Below are 24,824 nucleotides of genomic sequence, written 5' to 3'. Positions count from 1 at the left end.
TGTCACAAAAGATGATATACGTTTACAAGGGAAATGTGTAGTGTAAAATAGATGATTTTGATTTGTATCTAATATTGATTACCCATGTGGAACCCTAGTCAAGTCAGCAGAACTTGGTATAGTCTGCCGAGTTGCTGTGTACATTCTCTGCTCCATAGTTCATAACCAGTCATTGAACCAACTCTATCCTGTCCTGTCCTGTACATTGTTCTTGTTCATCCATATAATGGTTCTCTCTGAACCCAGCCCGGGACGCCGTCGCAATGCAAAAAGAAAAGATGAGGCAACTTTCTTTACAATTGAATGTCGTTGTTTAGCAGACGGACCTCTTCTCCAGGTTTGAATGCAGGGAGTCCGATATAAGGACAGCCATCGCATCGGAATGCATCTGAAAACCAATCTTAGCATGTGTCAATAGCGACGAAACTTCCCTCAAACTTACCTCCAAGACTGCAGTTTCCACAACTCCCAACCTTGCCTTGAACTGTAAAATCAACCTCGGCGAGATCATCGGATTGTAGCTTCATTGTGTTCAATGCCTTGTCGGCATTTTCTCTTCGTGCCCGATCCTCTGCTTCCAGCTTTTCTGCTAGACCACAAGTACAATCCTTGCACGCCCGGCGCCTCTTTGCCTTGGGTTTGCATTCGGTGGCTAATTTGGTCAGTCCCCGACCTTCAATCAAGGGTTATGTCAACTTACGGATCTTGATGGGTCTTTTGAGATCGTCCTCGTCCAGCAACTCATCCTCGTCAATCATTTCATCATCAGAGTCCATTGTACCATCGTCAAACCCAACACCATCAAGCGCATTTTCGGCACTCTTTCGTTTTCCGTTCAAGGGCAGAGAGACTGAATCTCCGTTGGTGCTGAGCCCGCCAGCAGCCTGCGCAGTCTTTTTCTTTCCAAATTTCAGAGGAACTGACTCTTGTGCTCCGTAATCTGGTTTGACAAAACCTGTTCCAGGCTGAAAAGATAGTCCTGCCAGAATAGCCTCGTTCTTTTCCGCGCCATCCAAATTCCCATATTGACCGTCCTGGCTTCGTAACTGGCCTCCATTCTTGAGTGCTTTCACCAGCAATCCCAGTACGTCTCGGTGGAGGAGAGTGTGCGATTCCCGACGAGAACCATCGGCATCGGAGAGGATGATGATCACATCATAAGTGGACTGAGGGAGAGAGACTAAGCCAGCAGCTAGTCTGTCCAACATTTGCATGTCTGTGGCTGCTCTGTTGTGCATCTCCAGCACATTGGTCAATTTCTCTTGGTGGGATGACAGAGAGGGTGGCGAGAGCAGGAGGGTTCGTTTGGACGCCTGCGGCGCCTTGGAAACCGGCAAGACGAAATCGTCCGAGGTGTCCATGAGAATAGAGGGCGACATGTTGACGACACTGATGAAGACGACTACTTTACAATTGAAACTGTAGCCGTTGACTGTTGCAGTTTGTGCCTTTGAGCGACCAGAAAAAGAATCAATAAAACAAGGGCTCGGATTAGAAATCGGAGCGGGAAGAGGGGAATGACGCTAGAGTCGCAAGCTAACACCCGCCGCTGCTGTCGGGGACCAGTGGAGGGCTTATGGACTCTCCCACGCAGCCTCCCAATGCAGCGAAATCGATGTCGGTGCCTTTGTTGATGTCTACGGCGCAGTCTGAGTGTTCCACGAAGCCAGCAAGATGGATTGTCTGGGATGAGGCAAAGACCAGAGGCTTTGCCAAAGGAAAGAAGGGCAGTTCACGTGATGAGCGGTGTCGTGCGTTGCCGGCATAATCGGCTTATCAGATTTGATCAGACCACCGAATCACCTGTTCTAGAATGCTCGGTCGCGCGAGAGAAATAAATACTGTAACAAGTGATGCTGTCCGAGTACGGAGTACTGTACAGTATGGCGAATATGAGTCACTCGATATAATTACTTAGCTCTTGATTATTGCACTCAATAAGCCCACATAGCCTGTGCCACGCAGTGTATCTCCAGGTGTCGCCATGTACGTAGTTGTTATCGGCGGGTGGATTTAGGCATACGATGCCCTGTGCTCGTACTGTAGTGGCATCTGCTGAGCACAATAACACTACCATACCTAGCTGACAACAATGATCATGATTGTGCCCCGTTACAGTACCTGTTTCATTTGTTTACCGAGAGTACTCAATCACCCCTGGTACCTGGATTTCCTCCTGGTTCTGTGGAGACGGTGGCTGGTCTCTGCTCTCAACAATCTCCTAGACAAGTGAGAAAACACAGCCCTTTTGCCCCGCGCTAAAAGGGGCCCAAATGGCGCAAAGTGGGTGCAAATTAGTCGGCATCAGGAATCCGGGGAAAGTGCAATGACGATTGGTCTGTCCAGGTACCGAGTAGTACGAAGCAACAGAAGCCTCCAGAACGCGAAAGCCCAAGGTCATGCGAGCAACAAGATACTCCATAATGATAACTATGGCTTCAGCTATTGAGATTAAATGGATCCTCATACGTAGTTAATACTGCACTCGTAGTAGCTGATATCTGGCCTTTCTCCCTTCCTCTGCTGTCGTCAGCCACCCCGCCATCCTCCTCGTAAAAGTCCATAAGTACCTCACAAGTCACTCGTCCTCCAACCCTTGACTTCTCTCGCGCATACACCCAATCACACCACGAACCCCCCTCGCTTCAGAACAAAACCCATCCCTGACACTTCCCCTACCGCTCGACAAATAAGGTGAGTTTCCAGTCCGATCCCGCCCAATACATCAACGATCATCATCATTCACTTGGCCCGAGCTTCTTCCTCTTCCACTCCTTCGCCCTGCAGGGTCGCGTGTCCCCGTTCGTTCCCTTCTTCAACTCCAACCTCACTTCAACCAAAGCTGACTTTGACCTCACAAGAGCAAACAATCGACCGCCAACACCAATCTCTCGACCGACACTTCACACCTCTCTCAATCGTCTCCGACCCCTTCCTGAACTCACCAGTAAGTCTTTCCGGAGCTTCCTCCGGCCTCGTTGGGGCCTCCTTGCGGGCAAACGACTGACCGGCTGTCCCTCCGCAGTGACTCGAACCAACAAAGGCAACGACCGTAACCACAGCGCCCTTGCTGATGGTACTGCCGTGGCCGAAGACCGCCTCCCACGCTACTTCGCCAAACACGGCCACGTTGACGCTGATCCCAAGGCCGTCAAGAAACAAGGTGGTGGTAAAGGCAACTGGTAAGAGCTATATATCCTGCATAACACAAAACGTCCTGTCTTCGTCCCACGATGTCATCATCGTACTCACAAGACTTTTCTCTCTCTCTCAGGGGACGTGAGGGCGACGAGGTTCACGACTACGGCTACAACTTTGCCAATGCCCGCCGTCGATCCAACAGCAGCACTCAGGCGCTAGGTGACTTCAAGACCAAGTTCGAAACCATCGAGACCGACCCCGTCTTCGAAGAAGAACTCCACGGCCCTACCGACGATGACATTGAGAAAGCCTCCAACCTGTCCAAGGAAGAGAGCGTCGACTCTAGCACCCTCGGAGGAAGCGTCGATGGCGACAACCTCAAGATGTAATATTACAAACAATAATCCGTCGAGAGATGATGATCATCAAGACTGAAAATTCATGACTCCCGTCTGGCGGAAACATGGATGATGAAAAACATGATCAATATCTCCTTATATGGCGCTCAAAGGATGGTGCTCCACCAAATGTGTAACACTGTGACAACACAGTTTCTTTTTCTTTTTGCTTTACTCAACAAATGAAAGGTCATGAAGAGGAATGATTCACACAAAGCATGTATTAGCAGAACCAGAAATCAATTCAAATCCAGAATTGCAAAGTCAACCCGTTGTTTGTTATCTTCTTGCCCTTAGATGATGATATGTTATACCCCCGCGATATGCTTATACTCCCACGGCTCTGATGTATCATAAATACCTCGCTGTAGATTATTTCATCGTTCTGTTTGTACATCCGAAGCGTAGATCCTAGGTTCCCTAATTTAGTTACATAGTCTGGTCTAGGTCTACCGACAATTGTTCCGTGTTGATGGGCATGAAGTCCCAGTCGGGGTCCCACTGAAACAACTCGATGTCGTTAAAGGCCGAATTGTCAAAGGCCAAGAAGTTGTCATCGAGTTCCCACGGCTGGTCGACTTGAGGTGCCTGGTTCCAGGTCAACGGGCCGTCGGAGAAGAGCAGCCTCTGGATCTCGTCCGTGATCCAAGGGTCGTCGTACCGCGGGAACGACGCACCGCCCCCGCCACCACCTGGGCTGGTGCTGTTGTTGCGGAGACCCGCACCGTCGTCGTCGGGACCGACAATGGCGAACGCGGTGGCGATCTTGTCCGCCACGGGGGCCAGCCGGTCCGCGCACACGGCGGCCTCGTTCCACCGCCTGCTGATGTACGTGAGGGCCTGGAGGCAGCGGGGGATGGAGTCGTCGAGCATGAGCCTGGCCTGGGCCCTCAGGGGCTCCCAGTCGCGCGACGACCAGCAAGCCTCGAGGGCGATGACGGCGGCCTCGAAGAGGATGTGGGCGCCGTGCCAGGGGTAGAAGAGTCGGCGGCGGCGGATCTGGCCCTCGTAGTCCTCGATCAACCTCGTGGCCGACTCGAGCACGAGCCGGCGGTCCTGGGGCGTGCGTACCCTCAGCCGCGGCGTCGGCCTGTGGATGCGCGCCTTGAGGTGGTGGTACTGCACGTGCTTGAACTCGAGCATGTTGTATTGTGTGTACGACTGCGCCTTGGCGTACCAAGTGTCCAGCCGCGCAGATATGTCGGCGATCCAGCCGTCGATACTGTCGGCCTGGCCACCGAACGCTGCGAGGTCGTCTTCGAGGTGGAGGACCCGGTGGACCTCGGTCTCGAGCGCCCGGTAGAGGTAGATGTGGTTGGCCGACGATTTGCGTTCAATATCCTCGTGTGCGAGGAACGACACAGTTGTGTCGCTGGGGGACGACATTTCAAACTGACATCCACAAGAAATATGTGAGCTGGGTTCGTCATGTCCTAGAGGCAGATGAAAGGACAGGAGAAATCATAACGAAGGAGAAGAAGGGTTAGAACTTACTTTTGTAGTTACGGCCTCTTCTGGGAATGATAGCGGTAGACGCAAATTCGTACACAACGATCTCTCCATCCCGTATGTCACCCAGAAAAGCCGCGAGCGTACACTCACTTGTTCAGGCGTGAAGCAATCTGGGGACTGTTTGTGTAGGCCCAAGTCCAAAACGATCCTGACTGCGTTCGTAATGCATATCCAGTTATCGGCTCTTTCGGGACACATTTGCGCGTAGTGAGCCAGGAGGAGAGATATTTGAAGCGCTTGCATTTCGTCGTGGTTGCTTAGCGTTTGGAGATGACGGAGGGCTGAATTGTAGAACGACTCTGATGCCGTGCGGGCTTGGTCTTCGGCTTTCCAGGTCAATGTCATGGCCGATATGGCCATTACTATGAAAAGGACAAAATACTCAAAATGTCCCAATTTCGCCGACGGTGGGATGCCGTATACGAGCAGGCTGTTGGTGTCTCGGAGTTCTTCGTCCTGGAGGCGTTCCACCATCTCGTGGAGGGCGGACTCGGAGACGCAGGGATACTGCGGAAGGAGGATTTCCAGATAGTTCTGAATCATGCGTCGGATGGCTGAAAATGGCACGCTGTTAAGATCGAGGCAATTCTGCTTGTTCTGGGCATCTTTGCCACTGTTGTCGCGGTGGAGACTCGGGGACTTCTTCTCGGACGGATCTCGCTCGCGGTCTCGAACCAAAGCGAGTGGCGGGCATGATGGGTGGAATAGAAGAGCAGAAGAGAGCCGCGTGCGTAGATACGGCGCAGGAGGAGGAATCCCGAACGATAACGTCGCTCGTGAGATCTCCGAAGCCATCAGGTAAGGAATGTTTTGTGGCACATCTCGATAGGCGCGCACTTGAGCCTCCAGCTCTGCCAGGCGTGCTTCCAAGGATCTAACCAAGCTGGAACCCAAAAATTGTAAGCATGATGAAGGACAAGCCCCAAGCAGTGCGTCATGGCTTTCCTGGTACTCACCTTCTTGGAACCGCTTCTTTGGTTACTGGGTCATACCCCAGGCACGTGGCTTTGGCCACTTTACATGATGTGCATGCCGGAAATTTGAAATCACACTGTCATTAACGACATCAGCCACTGCAGCCTGAGTGTATCAAGAAGTTGCGGAGTAAAGTACCTTGGTTTTGCGCTTTCTGCATCGAGTGCATACTTTGGTGGAACGGCGATGGGACTGCTGCATTTCGAGACTTCATTCGAAGTGGCCTGTCTCCTATCCCGCAGGAGAAACGGATTTAAATCTTTCCAGGAGTACAGTGGACTTGTTAATGTCCACGTATGGTGTTCACGTATGGAGATGTAAGGGTACCTGATGTAGAGAGTAGGTAGAAAAGATGCCCAGAACGAAAGCCGCATTTGCTGCTTTAAGCGTGCCAAGGACCTGGTTGGCTGCCATTTCTAGGTACGCAACATCGAATCTATCCTACATACACAATGTCCGTGTGCACAAGATTCAATCAACCCTATGTAGGCAAAAGAACTCTATAAGACCATCTGTCGAGTCTTCTGTCTCTCATAAGCCCACCTCGAAGAGCACAACCCTTTCCATACCTGCGTAATGCCAGGGCCACTCGTCTACAAGACGCAAAATCATGCTGCAAACCTGCACACGCTGTCGAACACGGAGAATAAAGGTATAGAATCCGCTCAACTTCAAAACGTAGCTGACCAAAGGTCCTGGTGCTCAACTTAACAGTGCGATTCAAATCTGCCAGCATGTGCAAATTGTGTCAAGGCCGACCTTGAATGTACTTTTCGAGATGACGCGCTTCAGGAGGATATCCCTCGAAGGTACATGCGTGTCCGCAGACATCGAGAATGGACGCTGACTTTCATGAAGCTATGTCAAAGCCTTGAACGACCAAATCCAGTCCTTGAGCTCTCAGCTAGCTTTGCACATGCACTCTTCACCAAGGTGAGTCTCGCACTTACTAGTGCTTTAGGGTTCGCTGTTAGGTTAACAATACTAGCATCACCTCGCCAGTGGGATTTCCTGCTGCTACATCGTCCATACCAGCGGGACCTCCTTCGTATGTGCTGATGCCCAGAACTGGCCAGTACATGTACATGGGTCTTTCTCTTCCGTCATTGATCGCATTGGCTACTTTTGAGGTCCTTCCTCCTTTCGAGGCCTCAAATGAGGCTACCGTGAAGGTCGATGACGATCTGCAGCTGCAAGATAACTGGAAGCTCGATCGTTCCGCACTCACACCTAGAGTCATGCGGTTTCTACTCAGCCAGTACGACCGTTGTATCCGGCCCCAGTACGACGTGCCAATCCCAGAGGTCTCCAACCAGGATTCAACTTCTCTAAAGAAACTTCCGGAAAATCAGAAGTTCAAGATACTCATTGCGTGTGCCATAGCTGCGGCACGTGAGAGTTACAAGCACCCTCACTGGAAGGCGATGGCTCAATTATGCAGAGATTGGGCCAGTGAATCTTTGAATTCTGTCATCTCCTCCTGCGATGCTGACTCATTGACTGCGATTCTTTTATTGCTTGTCTTTGAACTAGCTGAACCTAGTAGGGGAGCAGTGTGGGAATTACTAGACCTTGCTATCCGAACCTGTCTGCAATTGGGCTGGCACAGAACCAACGGTACACTTGAGAGCGTATCCACTATTCACGACACCTTCGATAATTCTGATAAACCTCGTTTGATGGCTGTGTTGAAAGCTGTGGAAGGGCAAGTCGTGACCCTTTGATCATGCTGACAACCACTGACAAAAGTCTAGATCCTTGCGATTGACGTTTGATCGACCAAATATGCTTAGAGAAGCCAGGTTCTCATATCCGACAGACAACGACAACATCATGCAAATTTTCACAAACTTGTCCCAAGAAATCTACGGCAACGGTCAACTTTTGGAAGCCCAAGCTTGCCCATTCGTGGGCCAGAGCGCCACATTGATGGACCTTCTCGACAGTATGATAACCACAGACGTCGTAATCAATGAAACGTGGCTCCTGTTCCTACCGGTCTGCGTGAGACACAAACAATGCGTCTTTTGCTTCCAAGAAGCAGACGACCCTAATAGCAGGGGTATGCTTGCATTGAGGCACAAGGTGATGGCATCTGCTTGCAAGCTCTTGCTAGATGTACATCAAAAAACAGCAGCCGAGTATAATTTTATTCCACCTATCGTGGCGAGCTCGAGAGCATTCACCAGTGGATGTGTTTTGGCAACGAGCATTGTCAAAAAGTGGACGTCGGCAGAGCATCACGTTCGTGATCTCCTGAGATGCTCAGAAGTTCTCACCTTCTTTGCGCCTCATTGGAAGGGCGGCTACAGCTATCTCGAAATGTGGAGGACAATTACAAATCTTCTTCAGCCAGATCCGACCTGAGCAGAAAGTGTTGGTTCTCTATTCGAACTGCAAGAATGAGGGAGTAGAGAAATTCTGCTGAGGACTATATTCGCCTCCAAGCTAAAGTTGACTCTCTAGTCTACCAATATGGTTCTAACAGGGGGGGAGAGCGATGGCTTCCCAAAGGAAACCTCCAATTTCCGCTTCTGGAGATCCATGATGACTGTCGCCAAAGTCTCCATTCTTTCAATACCCTTTGCAAGAGGCGGCGTAGAGCGACATATCGACACGGGCGTGCCCACCTCGTCCGAGAGCCAAGTTCGAATCTTGGACATATCCGCGGCTTCACCCTTGCTCAATTCCCTGATCCTCTCCAATCTCGAGAAAGAGTTCTTCGAAGGGTGATCAACTATACCGGCAGGCACATTGGGAGACCACAAATGATTTGTGTGGAAGGTTGTCGTACTGCCAGGTTCCGGATAGATTGGTGCTAGGCCCTTTGGTGTACATTCAATTGTAGCCAGCTTCCCACTGCGATCAGCCATCATAAAGTTCACACAAGAGGCCACTCCCTTCTGTTCCAGCATACTATACGCCTCATCGAATGACTTGCATTCCAGCACACGTCTCATGGCCAGGTGCACCGGTAGTGCATTCTTGTTCACCGTGCCGCACCTGATAGCATTCATACAAATGCCGAGACCGTGCTCATTGATACCAAACTTGGCGAGGATTCCAGCCTCACCCATGATTCGAATACGTGGCTTGCCAGTCTTGTGGAAGTCGAAGAAAACAGTCGACTTTCCTGCCTCGCCTACCCAGTCCCAATTCTGCGCGAGGAACACCTCGGACGTTTTAGGGTTTTGGGAGACGACAGATGTGCATCCATCAGAGTAGTTGGTCAAAGAGATCTCGCTGCGCAAGTTGAGAGCAAGAATGTCCAGGAAGTCGACCCCAGCACCTTCAGCGACAGCGCGCATTTCTTCTACCAAGTCAGAGTCATGTTGTTCCAGATATGGAAGATATGTAGAAGCTCGCTTCTTAGACTCGGTCCAATCACAATCGGCTGTCTCCTGGAAAAGCGTTTTGTAATTCTCGATCGCTGTTCTAATCCGGCTGGGGATTTGACTGCCATGAGTGAAGCCAATCTCGCTGGCCGAGCCACTGGCAACTACCTCCGGTACTCCCTCCCACTCCTTCTGGGTATCTTGAACACTCGTAGAGTTAATCATGGCTGATGCTGCTAGTCTAAATCGAATGATCTTGTACTGGATGCCTAGAATTGTTCACGAAGCAAACTACTAATACCTTCAAACTCCGTTCCCCGAATATGCCACAACATGGAGACCTGTGTGTTGTCCCGAGTGAGAGCCCGCCCTTCATGGACACCAGTGACCTTGTCGGCATTGACCGACGATGAGAGTCTGTCCGATGGGCTCCTCCGGTTGATGCCGCGCTAACCGAGAACAGCCAGGAAGAGAGTTTGGTATAGAAAGGACTGTGTCACGTGATTGTGAGCTATACTACACTGGACGCACTGTATGTAAACATGACATGTTGCATCGCTTGCTTGCCCTCTAGAGGTCTGGTGACAAAATCATCAAGATGGGATCCATGGGATATTCTCCAGCGACTGCGGAAGTGAACAACGACTACGATGTCAGGATTGCAGGTGGATTTGCGCCTCTCCCCGTAAGCCCCTTTTCAGCCTTGAGTGAGCACAATGCAGGACTATACTGATCACTCTACACTACATAGGTTGCACTTGAGAGGACGGAGGGGTCCATGGCATATGATGTTGACGGCAAACCTTACATAGACTTCCTCAGCATGATTGCCGTCAACAATATGGGGCATGGCCATCCCAAAATAGTTGACGCCGCCGTCAACGCAATCAAGACTGGTGCTACTGTGAATCTTGCTTTCCAAAGTCCCTGCTATGGCAAGCTCGCGAAGAAGATCACAGGGGTAAGCTATATGCTCAGCTACTATTGCGATGATTTAAGGATTAACCTTGTATAGATGTTTGGCTATGATCGGTTCGTATGCTTGACGAGTGGTGGCGAGGCTGCAGATGCTGCTCTCAAGATTGCTCGTAAATGGGGCCACCTTGTCAAAGGTATCCCTCTGGGAGAATGCCACATTTTGAGCACAGCATCTTGTTATCATGGCGTTGGTTTGGGAACTTTATCAACTGCCAGCAGAAAAAGCTCGCGTGAGTGGCCATTTGCCCGTGAGATATATCAGCAATAAGCTTACATCGATCCCAGTTTTCCAACCTTACCTGCCTAATACTGGGGCTATTACCCCCACGGGACTACCAATCAGGTTTGGACATCTAGAAGACCTCAGGAGGGCATTTGAGCTCGATGGCTCCAGCATTGCTGCGTTCATCATTGAGCCCATACAGGGGGCGGCTGGGTATGATACCACCCCTTGACTTGAAGTTCTGGACTTGACATTTTGGCCACATAGTGTCATTGTACCTCCAGAAGATTATCTGGTAGGAGTTGAAGAGCTCTGCAAAAAGCACAATGTTCTATTCATTGCAGACGAGATTCAGACTGGTCTTGGAAGATGCGGATATCCTCTCTACACTCAAAAATACGGACTTCACCCTGACCTGGTCATCTTGGGGAAAGCGTTGTCTGGTGGTAAGGTTGAGATCCATCGTCGAAGTTGTGCACCTTTGGCTGACCAAATACTTCTTGCAGGCGTGTATCCAGTCTCAGGAGTGCTAGGAGACAACAACATTATGGAACTGCTCGACCCCTATGAGTAAGTGAGCCCTTGGGACTTGTCGAGTACTGTTTTCTAATAAAACTCCTTTGAACAGAATTGGCTCAACTATGGCTGCTAATCCGCCAGGGTGTGCAGCCGCCCTTGCCGCACTTGATGTACTCGTTGACGAAGACCTATCCACTCGAGCCAGAAAGATGGGTGACCTTTTAATCTCGACTTTGAAAGCCTTGAACCCTCCGCATGTCAAGCAATACATGGGCGAAGGTCTCCTATGGGCGATTGTGCTCGACGAGAAGCCTCCTCAAGTGACGAGTCGTCGTTTGATAGCTCTTCTCGCGCAACGAGGCGTCCTGGCGAATGCAATCAAAGGCGGAAGAGTTCGGATCTGTCCTCCCTTGACCATAAGTGAGGATTTGTTGGTGGAAGGGGCGAAAATTATAGCCGATGCCCTGACTGACCTTGAGGCGCACCCAGCGGGTCTGCCAGGAGAAACGGTCGATCTCAAGTATCCGCAATATATGAAGTAGTCTCTGCGAGACTGTCAATAGGTTGTGTTCAGGATGAAGAGATCACGGGGAGTTAGGATCACACTTTGCGTTATTGTGAAGCGTAGTACATCTATGATAATTTTTCAACAAAGCAGTATATTCAAGTACACTGTGGATTAATCGAACTTCTGATATGACTTGTATAAATAAAAATATCTATCGGAAGCATTTCATATTGCATTGACCTCGATACATATCTAGACGAGTTATACCTTCAACTTTTGCTCCTCAGTCTGCATGGGCTGCAGAGCAGCTAGCATGGCTTCCTGCACACTCTTGTCCGCAAACAGAGGGTACGGTCGTCGCGTGGCACACTTAGACTCTTCATAACCGAGCAACTTTGCCACTGCCCATTTCGTCCCATTGATGCCAGTCTTGTTGAGCCACCATTCAGCCTGTGCTACAGACTTTTGCAGTGCTTGTGCCTCCTTGACTCGTCCTTGTTGATAATCCTGGTAGATTTTCACACAACTCTGCAATACACATATATCCATTAGTCTACTCTGTTCCGAAACTCGTTTTTGTGCATAAGGCGGCAAGCGGCGGCGGTGCAGACTTACTCGTGGACACAGGTTGGCAAACCCAGAAATGCACCCAGTACCTCCTATGCTGAGGGCAGGGACCAACCACTCACTGTGTCCTGCTAGGGCACAGAAGTCGCTGGGGTTGAACTCGGCGGCAACACGAGCGACCTTTGCAATCCCACCGCACGTCAACTTTGTGCCGGCGATGTTGGGGTGCTTGCCCAACGCGGATAGTATGTCTGAGTTGATCTCAATGCCCGATGTCACCAGGGGCCAGCTATAAATGAGTATAGGGATTGGACTTGCGTCGGCCACCTGTGAGGGCTCATGTCAGAGTTTCAAAGGGTTGTGAAGAAAACGCGAGAAGGACAAGGACAGATAGACCGACCTCTGTGAAGAAATCTTGGATTGCCGAAGCGTTCATGGCAAAGTGGAAGTAGCTGGGTGTCAGCACAAGAGCAAAGTCTGCCCCAACAGCTTTGGACTGGTGAAGCTGTTTGATGATCTCCTGGGTCGTTTGACCGACTGTGCCTATGACGATCGGCATGTCGGTACGGCCATGCTTCACTGCCAACTCCTTGGTCAACGAGAGCAGTTTAAGCCTCTCTTCCATGGTGGTGGCGACTGCTTCGCCATTGGAACCCGCAATGACGACTGCAACATGTTGTTAGCATGTCACTAGATCTCTTTGTTTTTCTCGTCAATGGAATAAGTTGAAATGTCTACTTACTTCCTGTCAACCCTGATTCAATCAGGTAAGTGAGATGTTTGGATTGTGTGTCCCAGTCAATACTTTGTTCTTTGTCATCCGAGAACCAAGTCAAGGATGGGGCGTAGACGCCTGGTGGGAAAGTCTTGGGTGACATCGTGATTTGGTATTGATCCTAGAGTTTCTGTAATTGTCGGTGATGTTGGGGCTTTCTTATCAATACGACAGTCTTCAATTGTGATTAAAAGTCACCTGTACACAATGCAAGTATTCAATCGAACGAGGACTTACATGGATTTGGTACCATCGAGGCGTATAATAAAGTGGATCGCCGAGGCACCGAGATTTAGTAGTTCTCAGGTACTCGTAGAAGTCATGGCGTCTCGGGTTTCTCCTTGGGCTCTGGCACTCACGTCGGATTTCACTCTCCAGCCCCACGCCCTGTTCTTTGTCAATGTTACGGCACGCCCTAGGGCAAGGCTTGTTGTGTTTTCGTGACAACGCCTTTTCCAGATGCGTCGGGACGATACATCGGATGACCGCCCCCTGGGTCGACCCCCTGCTGAAAGCCGAAACTTGGACTCATAGTCTCAAGGCTACTCAGCCTTTTGATTGCGTGTCGGAGCCGTCCAATCAGCGCCAAGTCGGTTCATGTCTAGGTTGCCTGCTGTGTTTCGAGGGGTGGTTGGCACGCAGTCAATGCTCAAGTGAGAGTGGCAAAAGGGCGACGAAGGATGCTATTTTCCCTTCGCTTCCCCTTTCAGGTTCGCCAGTAGGCTAAGAATCACCGTTGATCTACTGTGGTTGAAGACGCAGCACAAGAGAAATTGACCATTCCCCATAACAATGCATCCATTCATACATCTACTACTCCACATCTATACTCGTACACGTTCTAGTCTGAATTTGATGTAACACCCTTCAGAATCAACAAGCGTCCACCTTCTGCACGAATGACTTTCCCATCCATGAAAGCTCCAGCTTTACTGATCAACCAAAGTGCCGTTCCTACCATGTCTTCCTCGTTACCCGGGCGCTTTGCCGGAGTTTCTCCTGCGAGATGCAGGTTGGAATTTGCATCGTCTGTTGTCATTCGAGATGGCACTATGCCAGGTGATATTGCGTTGACTCGGACTGTGGTTGGTTTTAGAACATGTTCTCGACATCAGAATTTGCACCAGTGGAGATCTTACTGTAGGGCTCAGCGAACTCCATAGCCATTATTCTCACTAGATGATCCACTGCCGCCTTGGAGGTCTGATAGCAAGGCACAAACTGGTGGTTATGAACACTTGCCGGACTGCTGAAAAGAACCACACAGCCTCTTCCGTCTCCTTTCGCAGCGGCAGCCCCAAGATGGCTAATAAGATGGGCAGTCAAATAGTAAGGAGCAAGCACGTTCAGACGGAAGGTGTGTTCCCATCCCTTGTACGGCGCCGATAGTGTTGCAGCCTCAAGCTTACTTAGACCACCTCCAGGTTGGTAAGTGATCTCGTTCATGTACCGTATTGCAGCACAGTTGAAAAGTGCATCTACCGAATCGATTTGTGTTTTGATGCTGTCGGCAACAGTTTTTACACCTTCCTCAGAAGACAGATCACCTGGAATTCTATGGCTCGTCAGCAAAGCTTTTATGCTCTAGCTATTGCCAGCTTACATGGTGACTTTTGATGATGGAAAAGCCTTTTCAAGCTCGGCTTTAGCTTTTAACAGCGTTGGCTCATCGATATCGATCAAGACCACATTTGCATTGTTGGCCGCACAGCCTCGTGCGATCATGTATCCGATACCACCCGCTGCACATTGTCAGCACGAGACCTCAAATCTCAACCCTCAAGCTCATCGGTCCAAGTTATCTGGAATTCGTGACGCACCTGCACCGGTAATAACGATCCATCGCCCTGCAACATCGAACAGGTTGGTCACTGATAAATTGTTCGCCATTGTTGCTGCGTGATTTCGTTGACTCTTTGTGGTCTGGTCGTCGATCCAGAAGCAGTACTCTCACCTTACCTCTAGTTTGACCACTAATCACGTTCCCGGAGGACTGGATGGCCGCCAGAGTATGCTGTGTCTGTGGCATAAATCTTGGGTGGAGTAACCACGTCGGAGGAGAGCAACCTCATCAAATATACCGGGGGCGCTTTTCCCCGAATATGCGTCAACAAGCGACGGCCTCCACCGACCACCACTTCTAGACCTCACCACAACACTCCCAATCTTCACCGGCCATGGGAAAGTGCGAGTTCTCGCCACGCCTGGGATTGCAGCACATGTACTAGGCTTTGGTGCTACTCGGACAGAAGTAGTTTGGGAACACCTGGATTCTTTTTTATATGTCAGCTTTACTATCTTTGACGAACCGTCACTCGGGCCGGTATTTTCGAGCTACTTGGCTCAGAGCGAAACAAGAGGCATGCTCACAATGAGTTCTTCGCCTGAGATGTCGTGGCTCTCGGTGTTTCCAATCGTTGCTATCATATCACTTGTGGCTGGCGTCGGGATCCTGGTATATCTTCGGTTTTTCTACGTCGACCTTCCACCCATCGAAGGCATCCCCGAAGTTCCAAATGGAGAACTACTTGCTGGCCACTTCTACAAGCTCGGCAGCGACCATGCAACTACAGCAGAGACCTGGGCACAGAAGTATGGCTGGCCTGTCTTTCAGGTGCGAATGGGCAAACGACGTGCCGTTATTCTAAATTCGTTCGACTCTGCACGTGAATGGACCGTGAAGAATCAATCGGCCACCCTGGATAGACCATGGTTTTACACATTTCATGGCATCATATCAGCAACTTCTGGTAAGCCCCATCAGGTCGAGAACTTGCCGGCCTTTTCCTAATGTCCGATTCAGCTGCAACGATAGGGACTAGCCCGTGGGATGAAAGAACCAAGAAGCAAAGACGGGTTGTCGGCTCGTTCACGACAGGCCCTTCAATGCGTGATATGCGGCCAATGCTGGATTTGGAGACTTGTGCCATGGTATCAGCCATTTATTACGACAGCGCGAAAGGAGATGTAGAGCTTTCACCTCACATCTATCAGAAGCGCTTGGCACTGAACCTGATGACTATGTTCTGCTATGGTACTCGTTTCGCGTCGATCAAGGATCCTTTGCTCGGTCAAATTCTCTCTGATGCCAATACCATTGCCAGGTATGTACTTTTGCTACTCTCTGAATTTAATGGACGATCGAAACTTATCAAAGCAAAAGTTTCCGATCGACAAAAGCCAATCCACAAGACTTTATTCCACATCTGAGATACATGGGTGGAAATGCACGAAATCAAACAGCAATGGAGGTTCGAAAGCGTCGAGATACTTGGCTATCAACGATGTTGGAAAACATCCGCGGCAATCTTCCAATGAATCTGGGTTCAAAGAAGATGAACGTTGCCGAAATGTTGTTGACAGACAGCCAGGAAGGCCTTACTCAAAGTAAGTCTTAGCCAGAAGATGCTGTTTATGCCATTCAGCAGAATGCTGACTCTTTGGCAGTGGACATCAAGACTATTCTCGGTGGTCTTATGTCCGGAGGATTCGAGACTATTTTCTCGACAGTCATTATCACCATTGGCATGTTGTCCACGCCCGCCGGTCAGGCAATGCAGCAAAAGGCGTACGACGATATCATGAGCGTCTATGAAAGCCCCGAGGAAGCGTTTGAACAATGCCTGAACGAAGAAAAGAGTCCGTACATTGCCGGGCTTGTCAAGGAAGCTCTTCGGTTTTACCCACCTCTGAAATTACTGCCGGCACGCCAGACGTATAAAGAGTTCATCTACCAGGGAGCCGTCATTCCCAAGGGACTCTTGTTGTATGTCAATGCACAAGCTGCAAACAGAGGTAGGATATCTCGGTACCTTGAGTCTCCAACACAACCTACTAATTCTTGTCCTCAATAGATAAATCAGTGTACGGCCCTGACGCCGAGGAGTTCCATCCTGAAAGGTGGCTGGAAGGAGGTGCCGATGTGCCTCCGCCGTACCACTTTGCCTTTGGAGCCGGTGCGAGAATGTGCACGGCGGTCAACTTTTCAAACAGAATGCTCTATGCAATCTTCCTTCGCTTGATCGTGGCATTCAAAATCGAGGCTAGCAAGACCATGCCGGCAAACACTCACTATATCAATTACAAGGAGGACGCGGCTGCTTCTAATGCCGTGGCCTCGGATTTCAGGATTAGGCTTACACCCAGAGACAAGCAGACCTTGGAGAAATGTTTCGAGAGATCAGAAGAATTGTCAGAAGGTGCCACTTCGAGTCAATACTCTGAGCCTCTCAAGAGGTAACGTTGATCAACGGAAGGTGTCAGGAAAGAAACGCACGACGGAAAGACGTCATGAGTTATGGTCGTTTAGCATGAAATTTCTATTCGCATGGAGAAGACTAGATATTTTCAACTGCATACATAGGTGTTTGTTTAGATCTTTATACGTATCGACCGAAATTTGTATACGAAAAATGTTGATTCGCTTGGCTCCGGGTTAACGTGCTGAATAGTTTCCTCCTTTTTGTTCATATCATTCCTACTGGCTGCCCGTTTTGTTTCCAGACTTTGGCATCTTTCATCACAAAGCTGACCTGTCTCAAGGCGTCCTTGACCTTTTCAGGATCATTGTCCAAAGCAACAATGTCAGCCTGTAATCCTTCCTCGAACCATCCGAAACGTTGCCCACACATGTCACCGCCACAAGACTCCCAACCTCCGACCGTACACGCTTCCAGAACATCCGACACGGGGATGCCAGCTTCGATCATCAGTTCCAGTTCTCTGACGTTCTCGCCGTGAGGGTACGTTCCGGTGTCACCTCCACAAGCCAGACGGACGCCTAGTTCATGTGCACGTTTGATCTGTGGTAGGATCTCGTGGAACCGTTTCGCGTGAAGTCGCTCCGCGACCGCCAGTGTCGGCACGAGAATCGTCTTCTTTGCAACCATCCGCTTGAACAGGTCATCGGTGGCAAAATACACGTGCTCGATCGTATCGACTCCCGCTTCGACGGCCGTGAGTGCACCTTCTAACGTGCAGCAGTGAGCCACCACCGGACACCGGGCCAGCGCGCCTTCTTTGACAATTGCATCCATTTCTTCCCTCGAAAAGACCATGTAGTCTGGGTTGGGGTCTTGGGGCGGATGGAGCACGCTGGGTATGTACGGATGCTGTTGTGCCGGTGGAGACCTCATGATCCTTCGTCTGTAGTCGGCAAAGAACTTGACGATGTCGGCACCGGCGGCGATCCGACGTCTGACGGCCTTTCGACATTCTTCGACCCCATCGACAGCGTCAGCACCCGCTGGTAAGCAATGCCCACCGCCGCTGTTCTCGGTTCGGGGCTCAAAAGATCCTGTGCTCGCCAAAACTTTCGTCGCGACGAATAGACGAGGGCCGGGAATGAGGCCGCGAGCGATGGCGTCTCGCAGGTTTGCATCGCATTCTTGCATGCCTTCCGAACCCAGGTCTCTGCGATAGTGCAAACCAGTCAGTAATTGGCCAAAGTGCAAATTGAGGGTCCAGCAAGAAGGGATCAAGCATATCGGCTCTTCAGGGAAGGTAGTGTCGCTTCTCTTACCTGTACGTCGTGTAGCCTGCAAGGAGAGCAGTACGGCAGTGATTCACACCACGCACAATTCTCTCCGTCATGCTTTCATCTCTCTTCTGTATCAGTGCTCCTGCTTCACTGTAAAACACTCGAGTCAGTAAGGGCCACACGAAAGGAGTTGCATTGGCGAGTCGTGGTCGTTCACTCACTCGTATGAATGCAGGAATACATGGGTGTGAGCGTCGACAAAGCCTGGTAAGACGTATTTGCCTCGTAAGTCGATATCTCCTTCTGGGAAAGACTCTGGCTCGTCACTGCGTTCAAAGACTTTTACGATCCTCCCACTCTGTTTGTCCACTGTGATTGACCAATTATTTTGCACCTTCTTGGTCTTCGGGTCAAAGAGCTGCGAGGTGTGAACGGTGTATTGAGTTGACATAGCGTTCAAGGAGTTCGAGGATCAAATCGAATGTAGGGCCTGAGTATTTCCCCTAACACTATCTGTATCACACACCGTTGAATGTTTGAGAGTGTTCACTGGTGTTGCCCAATCTCATGTCAAGACCTGACCAATGGTCTCGAGCTCCCAGGTTTCGGAACTGAGCCCATGTTCTTTGCTGGAGGTGGCAAAGCCACGTCGTCGCTCTTCCGCGTTGAAATGTGGGCCGTGGGCGGTGTTCGCCGAACATCATTGCGGTCCAACGCCTTTTTGCAAGCAATTCGTCAGTCAGGGTTCTAGGCACGTGAGATTCTACGCACCAAATCGGAGAAGTGGTCATGATCATTTGGATTATTGTGCATGCATGAGTGATTCATCGAGGGTTTGAAAGCAGCGCTTGTATTCAAGATCTCCCGGCGTAACAGCACATCCGACATGGGAAAGGTCCTCCTCACAGGCAAGTACAAAGGCCATTCATGGGCGAAGATGTATAATTAACCGAGAGATAGGTGGTAGTGGCTTTATTGCTACTCACATTCTGAGAGTTTTGTTGGAGCGAGGGTAAGTATCAATACTTGGGCAAGAATCCAGTCTAGAGCTGATATACGACCGAATGATAGTTACGATGTTGTGACTACTGTACGATCTTCCTCTAAGGGCGATAAGATATTACAAGCATACCCAGACATCCCCAAGTCAAAATTGTCTTATGTGGTAGTAGAAGATATCGCTAAGGCCGGCGCTTTTGACGAGGTCAGTCCCCAGAGATCCCATTTACTACGGATTATTACGAGGACACTTATATACAATATTCTCCCTTGAAGGCTGTCAAATCAGACCCTCCGTTCGACATTGTCATCCATACAGCATCTCCTTTTCATGACAAATTCGAGCATCCCAAAGATATAATCGAGCCTGCTATCAATGGCACGACAAGCATCCTCAAAGCGATCAAGGCGTCAGCGCCGACCGTGAAACGTGTGGTCTTGACCTCTTCATTTGCATCAATGTTCAACTCGGACGCGAGCATATCGGTCTATGATGAGAGTTCATGGAATCCCATTACGCTAGACGCGGCCATGGCCGATAGGGCGAAAGCATACCGAGGCAGCAAGGTGAGTTTATGACATTATCACCAAGGGTTTCTGTTTGAACAGTACGATCGAGCTGACTCAACATGAAACAGACATTAGCAGAACGAGCAGCTTGGGATTTTGTTCAAAACGAGAAGCCGAGCTTTGATCTGGTAACCATGTGCCCACCCCTGGTGTACGGACCTGTCATGCACCACCTCAGCAGCCTCGAGAGTCTCAACACGTCCAACCAACGAATTCGAGATTTCATCCAGGGAAAATTTCAAGACGGCCTCCCTCCTGTGGTAGGCAGTGTCTTGTGGACCGACGTGAGGGATTTGGCTCTTGCTCATGTGAAAGCGGCCGAGGTCCCTGAAGCAGGAGGTCGTCGTTTCTTCATCACTGCCGGACACTACTCAAGCAAAAGGATAGTGGACGCCATTCGCGCAACTCATCCCGAGTTATCGTCAAGGCTACCTGCAAGTGATACTGATGACTTGCCCAAGGATGTTTATGGCTATGACAATTCACAGGCGAGGCAGATTCTGGGACTCACTTTCCGCCCGCTACAAGAGAGTATCGGTGATACTGTTACCTCGCTACTGAAATTGGGTGCTTGAGAGGTTTTCTAGAGCAATCAAAAACGCGGTACTCTCATCTATCTATGGTTTCAAAACGGAAGCCGCCAAACTGCACGAAGGTGCAATGAACAGTGGTACCAAAGCCAAATAAGTCTTCACCTTGACGAAACGAATACTCCACAACGCGCCGGCGACCGACAAGGTGTAGATGACGAGTTTATCCTCCAGAGTTCGAGGTCGTAGAGATCGGGCCCAGTCCCAATTCAAGAGTGCTACAATGAGTACGTGAAGAGTTCAAAAGTCAGTATAAGCTCAGCATAGGCCCGCGGAAAGAGACAGACGCATCGCAAGTCGTGGATCGTGAAGCGTGAATGGTTACAGAGTAGGACATACCCGCGACCAACAAACTTGCATTGATATAGTCCCAACCACCTATCGCTGCACCCTTGCCGACCTCGTGTTCCTTTCGTGCTGGAATGGCATCAATGGCAGGGTAGACTTTATCAAAGCCATGTTTCTATTTTCTTGGTTAGTAAGTAATTCTGCGGCCCGCCCGCCACTCTCAGAGGGACTCGATGTGAAATCGGAGGTGTATACGTACCGTGTGGCCTATGATCGAGGCCTGGGTGGAAGGAACATTGACGCGGTTAGTATATTCGATCAGGCTGTGTGATCGCTTTCAGGAGTGTTGCATCTTTACGTACCGCATATAGAATGGCCGATAGACGATATAGTTTCGAGCCGATCTGCGCGGCTGTCATGCTTGGGGATGTCAATGTCGAGGTCATTTTTGGATTGGGGAGGTAGACCAATTCTTACGACGAGGATAATTGAAGTGATGTGCACAGATGCCTCGGCCATGGATCTCATCTTGCTCTTTTCCTATGGGCGCCATTGCCTGTGAAGGTCTCCTGTAAGGCGAATACTTCGTACGTTTCGGTCGCAGGATCCACTTCGGAACCGCACTATGAAGGCAGTTCATTGTATAGGAGAATGCGGGATGACGCGGAGCCGATTAGTGGAGAGGGAAGTTCACTTACGGGAATATTTCACACGCAACGGGTACTATTCGTCCTTTTTGTCCAACTGAAGTGACAATCATAATCTCACACCTCTTTTGCGGTCGCATCGCCCTTTATCGATGGCAATGCCGCTGCCACGAACATTACGAACCCATTTCCGGACCACCAAAATAGTTACCATCGTCCGCTTTGACCTGCCTCCTTTGCTACATGCGGTTCCGTCACACAACAAAAACACTGAACACCCGAGCTGAGGTCCCCCTGAAAGATCGGATTTAGCTACTGAACTGAAATTTGGTAGTTAGCTTACAACACAACACTTTCATGCGGGCGGAGAAGTCGTCTCAGGTGAGGAATCCATCGTTTCCGTTATGCAGGTTTCTTGATGTCGCCCTCGCCTTTGTACTCCACCCGGGTTCAATTTGTGGTGCCAGAACCATTTCCTGAGCCCTATCCAAGCGGTGCTCATGGCTACCTTAACAGCCAAAATTGGGTAGGTATCTGGACCGTCAAGGCTGTTCATTCCATGGAAATGGTCTTTCCCGGTCGACGGTCAACAGATTCTCTATCTGGTCCGAAACAACTACATACCTTATCCCAACGTGGACGTCGAGACCATCTGGGACAAAAACAAGGCCGACGGGTTCGCTCGGGCAATCACCCTGGTCCAGATCACCTGGTTCAGCGTTCAGTGTATCGGCCGCGGTGTACAACACTTTTCGTTGACGACGTTGGAACTCCTCACCATCAACATGATCTTTTGCACTTTGTTCGCGTTTTATTTCTAGTACCACAAACCCTTGGACGTACAGACTCCCATCATCCTAATGACAAAAATTACCACCCCCACCACCATCGCCGAGATACTCCTCGGTGCCGGAGATCGAGCCAGAGAACCGTACAAGCTGACCGCACTGGAATTCATCGCCCCTAGACCGACTCCTGCAAACTCCATAGCTACCTGGTGGTGGGGTTTGCGGTTTTGCTTCGGGAGAATCCTGTGTGAGACGAAAGGAAAACGCGCCGTTTCCACCTTTGCCAACTCAAGAGCGATCCCACCGCGGGGAAACTCTTTCTGGTCTTGTCTCTTCAGGCTGTTCATTGCGGCTGGATACTTTGCTCTTCATTTTGCCGGCTGGAACTTCACCCTCCCCACGGCCGTGGAGCAGAAACTGTGGCGCGGCGCGATGATTTATTTCATCGGCCTTTATTGTACTTACCTGGTCGTGTTCGCCGTGATGACACTCCTGAGTAGCTGGATTGCAAGGAAGTATTTTCACGAAGAGGCCAGAACCTTTATTGAAGTTGCTTCAATGTTCCCAAGGTGGGTTATCCTGGGTGGACTAGTACCCATCTATTGATCCTCTGGTGTTGTGCGCATGTATTTGGTTATTGAAGGCTTCATCAGTCTGCGGATGCTGCCTGTGGATGCCTACGACAGTGTCAACTGGTCTAATTTCATCGTCCATTTTTAGTGGAATGGTTTTGGTCTTTCATTCTCTGGCCCTCGCTTTCAATCTGCTCACCAGGAAGGTTATATCGTGACCCCGTTGACAAATTCAATGATAAACTTCTCGTCAAGGTTTCTCCGCCTGGGGGCACTCTTTGAGTAAGTACCCTAGATCGGATAGAGTGATCCTCACTGCGACAGGTATTGATGCCGCAGTGATGAGGGCACTTTTGACATGCTTCCCCGACCAATGCGTTCACTGCTGGGCTCCTCCTAAGTAGCTCTGGTGTTTTCAACTCAGGGGTGTCCCTGTCTCAACTCATTCTGGTTCTTTTGGTCTGTTTCACTCATCCCGAATTTGGGCGCTTTCTGAGAGGCTTTCTGGCCTTCACCATCAGGAACCGAACATGGTCGCCGTGACGCCATAGCTCGACACCGGCCATGACATTGACGAAATATGACTCTAAGCCGAACAACTTGATGATGAGGTAAGGTATGTACGCTAAGAGGAAGAAGAAGCGCATCATTGGAGCAACGTTGTTGGAAAGATCCTGGACTTCGACATCTTGGAAGCCAACGCCTTGAAGCATCTCCCCAATAGTGTCCACGCTAAATTGCTCAAACGCGGGCATGTGTGCGTACATATTGATTCGACGCAAGGCCTTCCGTCCGACTGGATCACTGTCCATGTCGTGCTCGTATTCGACATGTGTGACAACTCCGCCGGGTTTCAAAACGCGATAGAACTCTTTCATCGCCTGTCGAGGTTCGCCCGCATGGACTAATGTCTCCATCGTGTAGACGCCGTCAAAGGTATCGTCGTCGAAGTTCAACTTTTCGTAATTGCCAGTTGATACCTCAATCCGGTCACCTAGATGCATGCGCCTGACATTGTTGCGCGCCCATCCCACGTGCATATCAAGGAGATCGATGGCTTTAACCTTCAGACCTTTTTTGGCCATGAATATCGCAACATCTCCGTTCCCAGTTCCGGCATCCAACACCAACGAGCTATCTTTCAAGCCAAGTGTGAGATAGAGACGCTCTTCCATCCGCTGCAGAGCATCATGAATAGGGAAAGGCCATAGCGTCCCCTTTTTGTAGTACCCAAAGTGTCTTGTTCCTCCTAGAACAATCCTGTAGCCGATTCGAGACTCCAAGCGATGGTAATAGTCGGACACGGTAGGCATTGCTACCATAGGCAGAAATTGGGGCCTGGCTAAAACTGTTCCGTCGTGGCGCTAGCAGTGTTAGTGTTGCCGGCCACTCTTCTAGGATGATATCACCGGAGGAGATCGCTCAATGCATCATCAGTTGGTTGGACGGGAGGGATAAGAGCCTTGTCGGTGTCCGACAAGAGGACAAAGCGGTCGCAGTTGTCACTTTCTGGACTGCCTCCCTTCCGACTGCGCACTGGCGAGAAGTGAATTGTGTCGAATGGACACAAAAGACTAAGGATCGAGGATTGGCGAAGTGCGCGGAAGATGCTGCTAGTGGTTCCGATCAATGAAAGTAGGGTTCCTGGAGTAGGGAAATGCAAAGGTGAAACCATGAAAAGAACAAGAAACCATTAGGCACACGGCAATAGACAAAAAGAATGTGCAAAGAAGAATACTGAAAGGCTGAGAATCTTGAGACTTTAAAAGCGGCGGCACGCACCGCCCCGGAGCCGGGAGCAGCCGGTCATATCCTCAAACGGCGATCTGTGTGCAATGTCTCTATCAAATCAGGCACGTACAGAGGGATCGAATAAGAGTCCGGAGGAGGCAGTCGGATGTTTTTTGCAGACACCTATCTGAGGTCCTAAAAACTACTTGGATTCTATGCGGAGCACATA

At 50.1% G+C, this 24,824-nt stretch overlaps 10 protein-coding genes across 10 annotated transcripts; 5 read left to right on the top strand and 5 right to left on the bottom strand.

Moving 5' to 3' along the window:
- Positions 1-34: 34 nt before the first annotated feature.
- On the bottom strand, positions 35-1,709 carry PV06_02083 (uncharacterized protein). The gene is made up of 3 exons (XM_016402730.1): positions 701-1,709; positions 443-652; positions 35-388 (listed from the first exon to the last, which is right to left on the bottom strand). Exons 1-3 carry the CDS (start codon positions 1,377-1,379, stop codon positions 294-296), a joined length of 984 nt encoding a protein of 327 aa, XP_016266627.1. The 5' UTR covers positions 1,380-1,709; the 3' UTR covers positions 35-293.
- A 383-nt stretch (positions 1,710-2,092) lies between these two features.
- On the top strand, positions 2,093-3,530 carry PV06_02082 (uncharacterized protein; the record flags this gene model as incomplete). Its single annotated transcript, XM_016402729.1, has 4 exons — positions 2,093-2,229; positions 2,862-2,947; positions 3,026-3,182; positions 3,275-3,530. 4 exons carry the CDS (start codon positions 2,093-2,095, stop codon positions 3,528-3,530), a joined length of 636 nt encoding a protein of 211 aa, XP_016266626.1.
- A 258-nt stretch (positions 3,531-3,788) lies between these two features.
- On the bottom strand, positions 3,789-6,325 carry PV06_02081 (uncharacterized protein). The gene is made up of 4 exons (XM_016402728.1): positions 6,165-6,325; positions 6,008-6,102; positions 5,034-5,934; positions 3,789-4,931 (listed from the first exon to the last, which is right to left on the bottom strand). Exons 1-4 carry the CDS (start codon positions 6,225-6,227, stop codon positions 3,969-3,971), a joined length of 2,022 nt encoding a protein of 673 aa, XP_016266625.1. The 5' UTR covers positions 6,228-6,325; the 3' UTR covers positions 3,789-3,968.
- A 277-nt stretch (positions 6,326-6,602) lies between these two features.
- On the top strand, positions 6,603-8,533 carry PV06_02080 (uncharacterized protein; the record flags this gene model as incomplete). Its single annotated transcript, XM_016402727.1, has 5 exons — positions 6,603-6,678; positions 6,760-6,835; positions 6,885-6,959; positions 7,015-7,731; positions 7,781-8,533. 5 exons carry the CDS (start codon positions 6,603-6,605, stop codon positions 8,391-8,393), a joined length of 1,557 nt encoding a protein of 518 aa, XP_016266624.1. The 3' UTR covers positions 8,394-8,533.
- Positions 8,489-9,586, bottom strand: PV06_02079 (uncharacterized protein; the record flags this gene model as incomplete). The annotated part of the gene is made up of 1 exon (XM_016402726.1): positions 8,489-9,586. One exon carries the CDS (start codon positions 9,584-9,586, stop codon positions 8,489-8,491), a length of 1,098 nt encoding a protein of 365 aa, XP_016266623.1.
- A 373-nt stretch (positions 9,587-9,959) lies between these two features.
- Positions 9,960-11,623, top strand: PV06_02078 (ornithine-oxo-acid transaminase; the record flags this gene model as incomplete). The annotated part of the gene is made up of 7 exons (XM_016402725.1): positions 9,960-10,046; positions 10,113-10,322; positions 10,377-10,569; positions 10,625-10,775; positions 10,830-11,008; positions 11,069-11,132; positions 11,191-11,623. The coding sequence occupies 7 exons, from the start codon at positions 9,960-9,962 to the stop codon at positions 11,621-11,623; spliced, it is 1,317 nt and encodes a 438-aa protein (XP_016266622.1).
- A 7,406-nt stretch (positions 11,624-19,029) lies between these two features.
- On the top strand, positions 19,030-20,765 carry PV06_02077 (uncharacterized protein; the record flags this gene model as incomplete). Its single annotated transcript, XM_016402724.1, has 5 exons — positions 19,030-19,144; positions 19,371-19,422; positions 19,482-19,614; positions 19,686-19,976; positions 20,048-20,765. The coding sequence occupies 5 exons, from the start codon at positions 19,030-19,032 to the stop codon at positions 20,552-20,554; spliced, it is 1,098 nt and encodes a 365-aa protein (XP_016266621.1). The 3' UTR covers positions 20,555-20,765.
- Positions 20,597-21,303, bottom strand: PV06_02076 (uncharacterized protein; the record flags this gene model as incomplete). The annotated part of the gene is made up of 4 exons (XM_016402723.1): positions 20,597-20,787; positions 20,909-21,032; positions 21,117-21,137; positions 21,220-21,303. 4 exons carry the CDS (start codon positions 21,301-21,303, stop codon positions 20,597-20,599), a joined length of 420 nt encoding a protein of 139 aa, XP_016266620.1.
- Positions 21,304-22,364: 1,061 nt separating this feature from the next.
- On the top strand, positions 22,365-22,898 carry PV06_02075 (uncharacterized protein; the record flags this gene model as incomplete). Its single annotated transcript, XM_016402722.1, has 1 exon — positions 22,365-22,898. The coding sequence occupies one exon, from the start codon at positions 22,365-22,367 to the stop codon at positions 22,896-22,898; it is 534 nt and encodes a 177-aa protein (XP_016266619.1).
- Positions 22,899-23,334: 436 nt separating this feature from the next.
- PV06_02074 (uncharacterized protein) lies at positions 23,335-24,186 on the bottom strand (the record flags this gene model as incomplete). Its single annotated transcript, XM_016402721.1, has 1 exon — positions 23,335-24,186. One exon carries the CDS (start codon positions 24,184-24,186, stop codon positions 23,335-23,337), a length of 852 nt encoding a protein of 283 aa, XP_016266618.1.
- Between the last annotated feature and the right edge of the window lie 638 nt (positions 24,187-24,824).

The sequence above is a fragment of the Exophiala oligosperma genome (genome assembly GCF_000835515.1).
Source record: "Exophiala oligosperma strain CBS 72588 unplaced genomic scaffold supercont1.2, whole genome shotgun sequence".
NCBI lineage: Eukaryota > Fungi > Ascomycota > Eurotiomycetes > Chaetothyriales > Herpotrichiellaceae > Exophiala > Exophiala oligosperma.
This window is presented reverse-complemented; position numbering and strand designations above follow the sequence as displayed.